General features: G+C 39.6%; 1 protein-coding gene across 1 annotated transcript in view; it reads left to right on the top strand.

The window, feature by feature from the left end:
• LOC136871719 (leucine-rich PPR motif-containing protein, mitochondrial) overlaps nucleotides 1-12,287 on the top strand; it is a 199,705-nt gene that overhangs the window by 90,078 nt on the left and 97,340 nt on the right. Inside the window, exon 7 of the mRNA XM_067145243.2 lies at nucleotides 2,312-2,525. Coding sequence (XP_067001344.2) covers nucleotides 2,312-2,525 — 214 coding nt within the window. The remainder of the gene's footprint in view (nucleotides 1-2,311; nucleotides 2,526-12,287) is intronic.

Here is a 12,287-nt window from a genome sequence, read left to right as displayed (position 1 = left end):
CAGCAGCCATTAGAGCTTCAGTTGGCACCAGAATGACAGCAAACTGTAAGGGATAGCTCCAAGCCAGGCATCCTGTAGTGTTCATGCCACTAACTCCGAATCGCTGCCATCTGCGATTTCATTGGTGTCAAACTAGAGCTCATTGGAGAGCAGAGTGAAGATCTATTGTGTTCTCAGTTGAGAGCCGTTTTTCTTCGTTCTCACGCTTTGAATTCTGGTCAGTGGAGAATTTTAGACTTTCAATATGTCATTCCATTTTGTCTCATTTCGTACCATTAGGGGCTGATGACCTCGATATTAGGCCCCTTTAAACAACAATCATCATTATCATCAGTTGAGAGCCGTGTCTGTTTTGGTGCCAGTGATGGCTGTATGTTGGTAAGGAGGCAGCCAGTTGAACACTTGGAACCAAGCTCTCTGCAGCGTTAACACACTGGACCTATACCAGGAGTTATGGTTTGGGGAGTGATTTCCTTTGACAGCAGGAGCACACTCGTCGTTATCCCAAGAATCTCGGCAGCAGATTTGTACGTCATACTGGTGATCGCACCATTGTGCTGCCATTCATTTGCAGTATTCAAGGGGGGAAAACAGGATAACTCTTGTCCTTATAACACTGCTGTCACTCAGCGTGCTCTACGGAGTGCCAACGGGTTGCCTTGGTCTTTGAGATCACGAGACCTTTCATCCATTGGACATGTATGGGATGTTACAGAATGGCACATACAGGGTCATCCAATACCAGCATTGCTGATTTGACAGACCAGGTGCAACAGGCATGGAACTCCACCCCACAAAATGTCATACGACACCTGTACAACATAATGCATCCACGCCTGAATGCTTGCGTTCAGAATCGTTGTGAATACAGTGGTTATTAATGTACCACCCTGTCACAAGTCTTCTCGTGCATACTTGAACCTCTGATGTAGAAAGTTTCATCAAATATATATGTTGACAAGACAATAGCTTAGCCTAAATTGTATTCCTTTAAACTAATGTCTTCTTGGTGTTTGGATTTCATTTTCTGTCATTGTAGATTGGCTTTCTTCTCATCAGTCAGATTTTTCCTCGATTCTGTTTCTTCTGATTGGAGATGTTGACAGATGTTGACACTCAATGAGAGATTTTCAGTTTTGATTCTATACATGACTTGATTTGTCACTTGTTTGTTCCTTTCCATTACTTGTCAGCAGACATATTTCAAAACTCATGATAGTAACCACTTGCAAGCGGGCATTTGATTGTTCTTTAAGTGAAGTTCTATCATGAACAGTTGAAGCTCCATGTTCTTATTAAATTTAAAATATGTATGAGCAAAAGGTACTTTGTTACCAGGTGATCATATACCTGTATAAAGTGATATGGCATGTAAAATGTTTGTGCTGGGTTGAGTGGTTCAGATGCTAGAGCAGTTTGCTTTCTTAACCTGAATTGGTGGGTTCAGTTTCAGTTCAGATGCACCTGCCTCATCTGGTGGTTTTTATGACATGTAAAAGAACTACTGCGGGATTCATTTTCTGGCACCTTGCTGTCTCTGAAAATTATACATTATTACATTGAAAATACCTGTTAAGTGAAAAGTGTGTTACTGGTGAATTGACAGTCTAAAGGTGGTTTCCTAAAGGAGGTTACTCTTTGTGTGTGGTGGGATCACACAAGCTAATCTGTACTCAGTCAAAACAATTTAGAAGGATACTGCAGCCAGTGGTAGAAATTACCCCAAAATATTCAACTGGAGTGGCAGGAATTATCAAATTGAAAGCGTTTTTTATTGAGAGGGCCACATGTCTTTGGTCATCTGCTGGAAGTTAGTTGTAAAGGACTGCATGAGTTTTCTCATGAACCCTTTATATTCAGCAGACTAGTTCACCTGGACTGTCTGCAGTATTGTGGAATTGAAAGTTATTCCATTACTGTTACACTCTCAAGGATACTTACGTGACTACCTTCTTTTCAAGCGAACCAATTTCTACTAGGACAGAATTTAAAAGTTTCTGGAAATATGTAGAAAAGTCCTGCCTGGGGAAAGAAAAATTTTCTTTAATGAATGAAGTTTACTTACACAATTTTTTTTTTTATATTTCTAATTGAGAGAACACTCAGAAATTTCCACACAATCCTATACGAGTACTTTAAGAGGATATTAAAAAAATAATTTGCTAATACTTCTCCACATTCCTTAGCTTGCTTTTTAAACTACAATATTATTTTTGTAAAATTCTAATGGCTTTATTTCTTCTAAAATTTACATATCTCTTCAGTTTCATAGTGTAAAAGAAATCCATATAATTGTTTTTTCTGTCTTCAGCCGGCTGAGAGTATTATTGAAATATGTGACTTGCTTGCTGCTGATGGTCGAAATAGCCGTGCCCTCCACAAAGCTACAGAGGCAGCCCTTTCATTGGCTTGCACAGAATTGGCCTTGATTTTGCTGAAGGCCTTAAAGAAACAAGGTGCTCCACTACGCCCACACTATTTCTGGCCCATTTTCCTGTCCTTAGGCAAGCAAGATGGAGAGAAAGGTGACTAGTTTTAAATGCATTAAAAACTTGCAGAGATATATTTTGCATGTACCTTGCTAAAATTTCTAAACTTATTGTATGACCTTGCGTTACTGCTTCCTATCTTCATCAGTTCATTGGATGCTCACATCTCTGAGGGAACCATCTTCATCATCATCATCATCATCATTATTATTATTATTATTATTACCGAGCTCGATAGCTGCCACTATCCAGTATTCGGGAGATAGTAGGTTCGAACCCCACTGTCGGCAGCCCTGAAAATGATTTTCCGTGGTTTCCCATTTTCACACCAGGCAAATGTTGGGGCTGTACCTTAATTAAGGCCACGGCCGCTTCCTTCCCACTTCTAGCCCTTCCCTGTCCCATCGTCGCCATAAGACCTATCTGTGTCGGTGCGACGTAAAGCAACTAACAAAAAAATTATTATTATTATTGTTATTATTATTATTATTATTATTATTATTATTATTATGGGAAATGTAGGATAAACAAAAGAAAAGGGAGAGACTAGAAGGAAGGTTTTAGATTCATAGGGAGGAAAAATTTGAAAAACAGGAGAAAAGAACACTAAGGTTTAAAAATTAATTAATGAATGAATTAATTGATTAAATAAACAAACAATGGAAAAGATCCATTGGAACCTAGATCCAAAAGGACTGGGATTGAGGAAGAGGCATTGGAAACGTGGAGATCATTATTTTTTGCTTTCACGTTTGTTGTTATTTCTCTTCCGTGTGTTGCTTCACACTCGCCTAAAATTGTAAGTAATTGAAGGGAACAAACACGTGACAAATCATGTATAGAAATAGGAACACCAGTCCCAATTAGTCTGCATCCATTTCTTCTCAATTCCCGATGAGCTCGTTTCTCCTTCTTAGTTTCATCCCCATTTGTCCTTGTCTCCTTTTCTGTTGCTCCTTCTGATGCTGGCCTGTCATTGTGTTTATTCTGTTATGTTACCTGTTCCTGCTACTGCCTTTCTGTATATGAAGGGCTGTGCTATTTTGTTTTACACTTCATTTTTTGTACATCCAGGTATGGCTCACATTTTACTTTTGAAGATGGTGACGTGTAACTAGTATCTTGTTCCTTCGTTTGGTAGTAGCACACACACAGCGGCTAACGAATCCACTCGTCATAGTCATTTCACAACAACACTGTCAGTGTAAGAGCAGACAACATGGAAAGCAACCGTCAGGGACAGCACTATACGACTTGGTTCCTATGGAAAAAAATTCATCGGCGCTTGGTGTCAGTCTGTGGAGAACATGCGCCGTCACGAAAAACAGTTTACAACTGGGTGGAAGGTTGGAAAACAGGGCGCATATCGGTGGACAAGGGAACCAGTTCTGGATGGAATGTGACAGTGTCAACACCAGTCAACATTGCCCGGGTCGAACAGCCCATCCAAGGAAACAAATGCATCACATTTACGGAAATGGAGACAGCCACGGGAATTAGCCAAAACACCCTGCAGCGGATCGTGCACGGGCACTTACAGTTGGGGAAGGTGTCATCCGCGTGGGTGCCTAGACTCTTGTCTGCAGATGAAAAGCAAAGGCATGTGGATGTGTGCAGAGAACGTTTGCAATGCCATGGTCAGGATCCAGCTGACTTCATGGCTAGGCTTGTGACTGGTGATGAGACATGGCTCTATTACCATGAGCCACAAATGAAACAACAATCGATGCAATGGAAGCATAGGGGCAGTCCACCGCTAAAGAAATATTGAACAGTGCCATCAGTTGGCAAGCGAATGGCGACAGTGTTCTGGGACACAAAGGGCATCATCCTCAGTGACTGGCTGGAATTTGGGGCCACGATTAACAGTGCAGCATATGTGGCAACCCTTAAGCGCTTACGTTGTGCCATTCAAACTAAGCGGCCAGGAAAATGGGCTAAAGGTATGCTTCTGTGACATGACAATGCCCGGCCCCACACTAGCTGCCATTGATCAGATGGGATTCATGGTGCTGCCACACCCACCATACTCTCCCAACTTTGCACCAAGTGATTATCACCTGTTCGGGAACATGAAGAAACCTCTGTGTGGTCGCTGTTCTGCGATTTTGCAGAACTGGACACAGCTGTCAAGGCATGGGTACACAGCACTCCGAAAGAATGGTTTCAAGAAGGTCTGGAGAGACTGACACATCTATGGCATATAGTTACAAGGAGTTACAAGGAGATTCTGTTGAGAAAGTGGACGTAATAACTGCTGTGTAATGTACTTCATTTGGGTAGAAAAAAATGAAGTGTAAAACAATATAGTACACCCTTCGTATATAATTGGATGATTCAAAGCTCAAGGTACCAGAGAAAAACTTTGAATTATCCAAAAAATCCAAAAAGTCAAATTAAATGTTTCTCAATAGGGTAGGGAAAAAAATTCCACTTAACTTCACAATGAAATATATACTGAACAAAATTTTTCAAAAATTACATGTGTTTCTTAATAGGGTATGGGAAAGAAAAAAAAATCTGCTTAACTTCGCAATGAAATCTGTATATGTATGTATATATATAATGTAATGTATTTCATTTGGGTAGAAAAAAAAATAAAGTGTAAAACAATATAGTACACCCTTCTTATATAATTGGATGATATATATATTGTTACCGTGTTTTGGTGGTAGTTAGAGGTGAAAGAAGGTGCGGGGTGGTGAACAGGTCTCAAGCTACGAAAGTAAAATTAATTTAAAATTTAACAAGGTTATATTTTCTTTTCAAAATAAAGAAATAACAAGCATGGCAGGTACAGAGTAGCAAGTCAAAAAAAAGGTAGTTACAATATTTACAGGATTTGGGCTTCGCGCCCCGACTTCACAATGCTTGGGCAATCAGCCCAACCTTACTTCAAAATAAGTATTAACAGAGGGGCAGAAAATCCCATTCATGCTCAGGAGCACTTGCTCCAAATTACACCGAAAAGCCTCCTCGAGGCATACAACACTCAATTTTCGAAAAAGAGCCACTCGCTCTCAACTTTAAGCCTCTCAAAGGCCACACCAAACTCCACCTTCAAGTTGTCCTCTCAGGACATAGACACAGGGGTAACATACCCAACCTACTGAGGTCTATTAAATGAAAAAGGGTAATTACATGACCTCTAAAATAACAATTTGAGAGGAGGCGATCTGCACTCCTAATGTATTTGTTTCAAAACCTAATTTGGCTCTAGGCCACTGATGCAAGGGCTAATCCCATACTACGGAGGTGACTTTAGAAAAGAAACAAATTTACATAATGTTAAGGAAGAATAGGTTGAGAAAATAAGTTCACCTCAAAACAATATGAGTGGGAGCTCGAGAGGGTTAAGCACTCTCTATCCCAATATGTAGTTTAAAAGAGAATAGATACAAGTTTCATTACTTTTTAAGGAAGGTTACATAATGGAGAAACTTCGGACCCACCCCGAGAGTTAAACTGCTGAGCAAGCAAGAAAAGAAGTAATTAATCGGCCATTACCTGGTTGTTGACTGCCGCCGAAGAAAGAGGCGCTTCCCGCCCCCTGCTATGTACTTTACACACGAAAAGATGGAACAGAAGTGGCCCGGAGACCCTAAAATCAGCAGTTTATATACTCTCGCGGAAAGTTCGAGGCGTTAGGGGAATGAGAACACCCTCCCACAAAAACTTTATTGGCTAACCAAGGAAACCCCTACACAATATGAAGAAGAAACACATAATTGGTGGAAAATTAATTCAAGAAATTCGGGATTGGCTAAATACAAAACAAGGGGAAAGAAAGGGTTAATATTGCCAACTTAAACAACGACTGAAAGAAATTTAGCAAAGAACAAACATTTGAAATTAAATTTTCTCCAAAAAAACAGTTCTTTCACTCTGCACTAGGGTGCACTATTGTTGATCTTCAGTAGTGTCCTCTGGAAGAGAAAGTTCACACTTCTTACTACAAGCAAAACAAAAATATGTCGAATGACACAGTTCAAAAACTCCAAATTTTCCACGTTGTGACATCTTCTGAGAAATTTGAAAATTAATACCGTCAATAAAGTTCAGACTTCCTCCAGCAGAGGAGTTTCAATTGGCGCACATTTTAAATTAGCGGCATGGAGGTGTACCGCCCGGTACATATATAATAAGAGTTTTGTTTGTACATTGTTCAGAATTTAAATTAATGGTATTTCTGTATCAGTCGTGTCCACAGTAGCAAGAAAATGCACTTTTTAATTTTCCGTAATTTCTGTCTGTATGTATGTACGCATATCAGGAGAAAACCGCTGAAGAGAATTTAATGAAAATCAGTATGTTAAGTCTGGGAATAAATCGCTACAATCTAGGCCATAAATAATTTTATTCACGCTGAGTGAAATGGTAGTTTAGGAGAAGGCCTAAAATTTCTCAAATATTTGTTATTAGTGGTCCTATTGATAAATACTACATAACTGAAGTCATATAGTATTAAATTTCCGATCATTTATGTCTTAAAAATATTTTTTTTTTGTGCTAGTTGTTTTACGTCGCACCGACACAGATAAGTCTTACGGCGACGATGGGACAGGAAAGAGCTAGGAGTGGGAAGGAAGCGGCCGTGGCCTTAATTAAGGTACAGCCCCAGCATTTGCCTGGTGTGAAAATGGGAAACCACGGAAAACCATTTTCAGGGCTGCCGACAGTGGGGTTCGAACCTACTATCTCCCGAATACTGGATACTGGCCGCACTTAAGCGTCTGCAGCTATCGAGCTCGGTTTATACATTTTTACCGTACCGGCTATGATAACAGAGATATTCATTCATTTGGATTTTTGTTGCCAAGTCCATATCAGCGCCGAGTCACGAGAAAATGGGTAAACAATATATTGAAAATCAGTGTGTTAAGTTGGGGAATAAGGAACTACAGTATACGCTATAGATACTTTTATAAGACGCCCTAATATCACAGAGTCGAAAGAAAAGTAAATGTGAAGGCCTAAAATATAGAAAGCTCATAAAATTGATTGACAATAACATTACTTTAACTATTGTTTGTTGTGATGAGCTTTGTGTCTTCTGTTAAACACTCATCTCCGATAAATGGGATTACTGCTGCATACCGAGTATAACAACCTCCCTAAATACTGGCGGAAAGTAGATGGGGAGTTAGGTCTCTCTCTTCTCTAGCATGCCATTCCTGTGGTTCATAAATTTTCTGATACTGCTGGTATGTAACACACTGGTTCATCATAGCATTCCAGCTATTCAATCCCTACTCTGAGGCACTGATTTGAATGAGCAGTATGCACATTTAACGGAATTATGGTATAGGGAGTGTTCACGGCTGTCTGCGGCCTGGTCATTCCAGCACTGGAATTTTGGACTGTTAGGTTGGCACCATAGTACTGTACGTTAAAAGTAAGAAAATGTGCGGTTTTTCATTTGATTGAGTATTTTATATGATAACATTGCTTTTAATCACTACATCCCTAATGACATCATTGTAATGAATAATGATCTATGTTGACTTCAGTTGGGAAAACCACAAAGAAAAGTCTTCTTGAGAATTTCATAGCGAAGCATGGGTACATCAGCTAGTATATACTGAGCAAAATTTACTCCACAAATTAATTTACTGTATTCAGTTGTATTTTCAGTTTCGTCAAAAGTCGCAGATTTTAACTTGTTTCCCGCATTTCAGTCTCTGTTATAGACCAGCAATCGCCTGGAGAAGTGTTTAATTTCTTTTTATTATTTCCTGGTCCGTGGGCTGAACAACTGATGTGATACATATTAGCCAGGATTAGAATAATCTCCACGTTGTTCCAGGCTTGTATTCTGCGTTAATTTACACCCTAGGTTTCACAGTGCCTCCCTTGTCTTTCTCCTCTTGATATCACCATGGTTTTGCTTTTCTCTGCACTGATTTTCATACCATACTTTTCAATTTTCTTGTTCAATGCATCAAGTTGTTATTGTACTTCTTTGCTGTTCATTCCCCAGACCACATTATTGTCTGCAAATAGTAATAACTTCATCTCCCTGTTCCCATCTTGTACATATTGTTCAATTTTTACATTGTATGTAAAGAAACCTGATTCAGGACTTCCCATGATGTTGAATGTTGGAGGAAAGATGTACATATGAATGAATATGAGTAATACCTTCCAGAGTTCACTACCAAAGGGTGAACATAGTAGGATGATCAGTCAAGGTAGAGGCTGTACAGTGGCCTGTTAGGCCTGTTTTGTATGTAAGTATTCACAACATACTAGTGAAGAAAATTTATGTGCATCCAATACATTGCATATTATTTTAGCCTAACTGAGGTGGTAAAAGCATCCTTGGTCCACCCAGAAGGATATTATGGGTTTGATTTCCCTGGCAGGAAGTCAAAAAATTTAGAAAGTAGATTTCCAGTTCTGGAGAGGCACATGGCCTGGAGGTTCACCCAGCCTACACCAGGAAAAAAAAAAAAAAAAAGTTTTTTGTGAGGGAGTGTGGAAAATCTTTCATAAGACGCTTGTGAGGGTCCGTACTCACCAAGTGTGTGGAAATTCTTACCCACTGAAAACCACACACCCTTTTCCCACGACATTTGTCTCCGTCCCGGAACCGCTCTCACATTACTTCAGGATGGTGTCATGCTTAATGCATCTTGTGCTTCTTCTTCCTTCTTCTGCTTTACTGTCTGTCGTAATCATCCAGATCCTTCTTCTTCTGATGCAGAATATGTTCTACATAGACTGCCACCTTATCCCAAGACTCTCGACTTTGCAGCGTTACTGACAGGTAGCTGGACTCTCGCCATTATTGTTTAACTGTGCCCTGGAGAAAGTCATGCAAGATCGGGTAAAGAAATGTCCTTCAAACATCAAGATAGGCAGAAATATTAAACTTAATTGCCTAGCATTCACAGACGATCTTGCATCACTAGCAAGTAGTGTGGAAGAAGCTAAATTTCAAATCTAAGAACTCGAGAAAATTGCTGGAAAAATCAGACTGCAGATCTCATTTGAAAAGACTGAAATGGTGCTGACCTTCAGAATTGAAACACCAGCCATCCGCCTCGACAGTGGCAAACAAATTAAGATTGTGAAAAAGTTCAAATATGTTGGGGAAATTATAACCTGGAACACAAAAGAAAAAAAACATCAATCAACAGCAGAACATCTAAACTGAAAACAGCACAGCGAATCACTTGGCCAACTTATAAAAAAATTTCTCTCCATGAATGCTAAATTTCAACGTTACAGTAAGTTGTAAAACCCAAAGCAACTTACGCTAGTGAAACACTCTTCAAGTTGAACACTAAATCAACAACCGATAAATTGCAGAAAATAGATAGAAGATTCATCAGGACAATCATCAGTAAGAAACACCAAGTTGATGGCCAGTGGAGATTACCTAATGAAGTGGTATATCATCAAAGCAAATCAATAATAGGTACAATGTTGAAAAGGAGAATGTTCTTTTTTTGTCATATTCAGATTGCCAGAAACCCGACTAGTGAAGCAGTTCTTCTGGAAAAACAAAATAAAGAACACTTGGTTCACAGAGATCATGAATGATTTAGAAGAATTAAATTTATCAATGCTCCAAATTGAAGGCAGAGAAGAGAAGAGAAGAGAAGAGAATTCTAAGGAATAAACACTTGCGATTTGAACGAAGGAAGTACACCATGACTGACAACCAAAGGGCAGCCAGGTCCGACAGAATGAAGAGTTTTGGGAGCGGAAGAAGAAGAAGCTGTAAAACTGACTCTATTTAATACCATTAGATTTTAATGTACAGTATATGACTGATTAAAGTGCTCCAATGGGGGCGTAACCTATGTAAAAAAAAATATATACCTCATAATTGTGACACATTTTAAAATGTATATAATTGCCACACATATGTATGTAAAGACCTTATTCAGTTTTATTTTTATTTTTTACTTTTCTTGTTATTTGTTTTACGTTGTACCAACACAGGCAGATCTTATGGCGGTGGTGGGATAGGAAAGGGCTAGGATTGGGAAGGAAATGGCCGTGGCCATAATAAATATTAAGTGCAAGCTCATAGTTACATAACCCAAACCGTGTGGCCAACTTACCTTACTTATTCAGTAATATTAAAAAGACAGTAACTGGATTTGGGGAAACTGCCACTCTCCCATCCCTAGCTTATGACTTGTTCCATTTTCATAAGAGTAGTTTATTTCAATCAATTGAAACATGTCAAAATCTATCTTATGCTTGAACGAGAGGTAATCATGAATCTTATCATTGTTCTTACATGGGGAGAGTTTCAAATTCTGAATAAATGTAGTTAATTTATAACAATGTATGAGGTAATAAGATAGAGTCTGAGGTGCATTCAAGTTCTGAGGTCTCCAATTTTTTTCTGTCTCAAAACGTTCTTACACTAACACTCTGAAACTTCTGCCATTTCTCCACATAGTCTCCTTCTACACTTGTATGTTTTTTGCAAGTGTCACTGCCATGATTGCTTGGCTGCTTCAGAGGCTTCTTTGGGTGTATGTCTTGCCCACTTTGGAGTTAGGTTGGCAATGGGAGCATTCTATACAAGCCCCATTGCTGGGCTGCTCACTGAATCTGGTGTGCCACCTTTTCACCTGAGGCGCCAACAAATACAATTTTTCTATGCTGCAATTTTGTAACATATCCCACTTCACCCAAGCTATCCCTGCATATTCGACAATGCAAACCATCGGCTGTACGCTGCTTACCCATGAACAGCGCAGCCAATTGGTATATGCTTGGATAGCATTTACAGATTGTTTTTATGTACCTTCAGTTCCTTGTCTTATTAGACAACTAAGTGAGGTACCTTTGCGGTTAATACGATGACCTGAAATAATTCTGGATCAGCACACCGGTCCATTTATCGGAGGCTCTTCCTGTCCGTTTTTGCCTGGTATCCAGATTCAGTAGTTGTTTACACTGATGGTTCAAGGGCAGAAGCAAAAGTAGGCTGTGCGTTCGTTGTTGATAAGAAGTTCCTGGAAACCTGTTATATGTACACAGCAGAGCTCTGTGCTATCCTTGAGCAGCAGATGGAGGATCTGCTGGCCGGATGTTGGAGTCCTAGCACCAGAATCATGTTCTTGTCACTCCCAAGCCGGTAGAGTGTAGCGGGAATTGAGTTAGTTGATAAGCCTGCCAAGGAGGTGGTCGCATTACCCCTGTTGCCTTACAAGGTTCCAGCCAGTGATATTCATTCTCAGCTGAGACATTTGGTTTTGTCCTGTTGGGAATTGGAGTGGCAGGCCACCATCTTCCAAATAAGCTGAGTATGATAAAAGGAGGTATGGAAGACTTCCCTTCCAGTTTCTCGAAGAGAAGCAGTGGTATTATATCGTTTTCGGATCGCCCACTGCATAGCAACACACTCCTACTTACTGAAGGGAGAAGCGCAACCCCCTCCCACCTGGTGTGTACTTGCAGTGGTCATCTTACCGTGGTACATATCCTTACGGAGTGCTTGCGCCTGGGTGATCTGTGCCATAGTCTAAAACTTCCGTGTTCCATCTCCCTCATCCTACAAGATGATGAGCAATCTGCTGATTGTCATCCATTTTATGAGGAATAATGACCTGTTTTATCGTGCAGAAAAGTTTTGTTTTTAATTTTTACTTTATTAACTACGTTTTATTCTATGGGCTCTTCTTTTAGTTCATCTTTGTGTATTTTAATGTGTTTTTTTTTACTTTTAATTTGAACTAGCTGTAGTACCCGGCGCTGTCCGGATAGTTTTTTAATGTTTTGAACGTTTTAGTATTAACAGTTAGTTATGTGTGAAGTGAATCTTTATAG

Source organism: Anabrus simplex, chromosome 4 (genome assembly GCF_040414725.1).
Source record: "Anabrus simplex isolate iqAnaSimp1 chromosome 4, ASM4041472v1, whole genome shotgun sequence".
Lineage (NCBI taxonomy): Eukaryota > Metazoa > Arthropoda > Insecta > Orthoptera > Tettigoniidae > Anabrus > Anabrus simplex.
The sequence above is the reverse complement of the archived record's forward strand: the minus strand, read 5'-3'. Positions and strand labels throughout refer to the sequence as shown.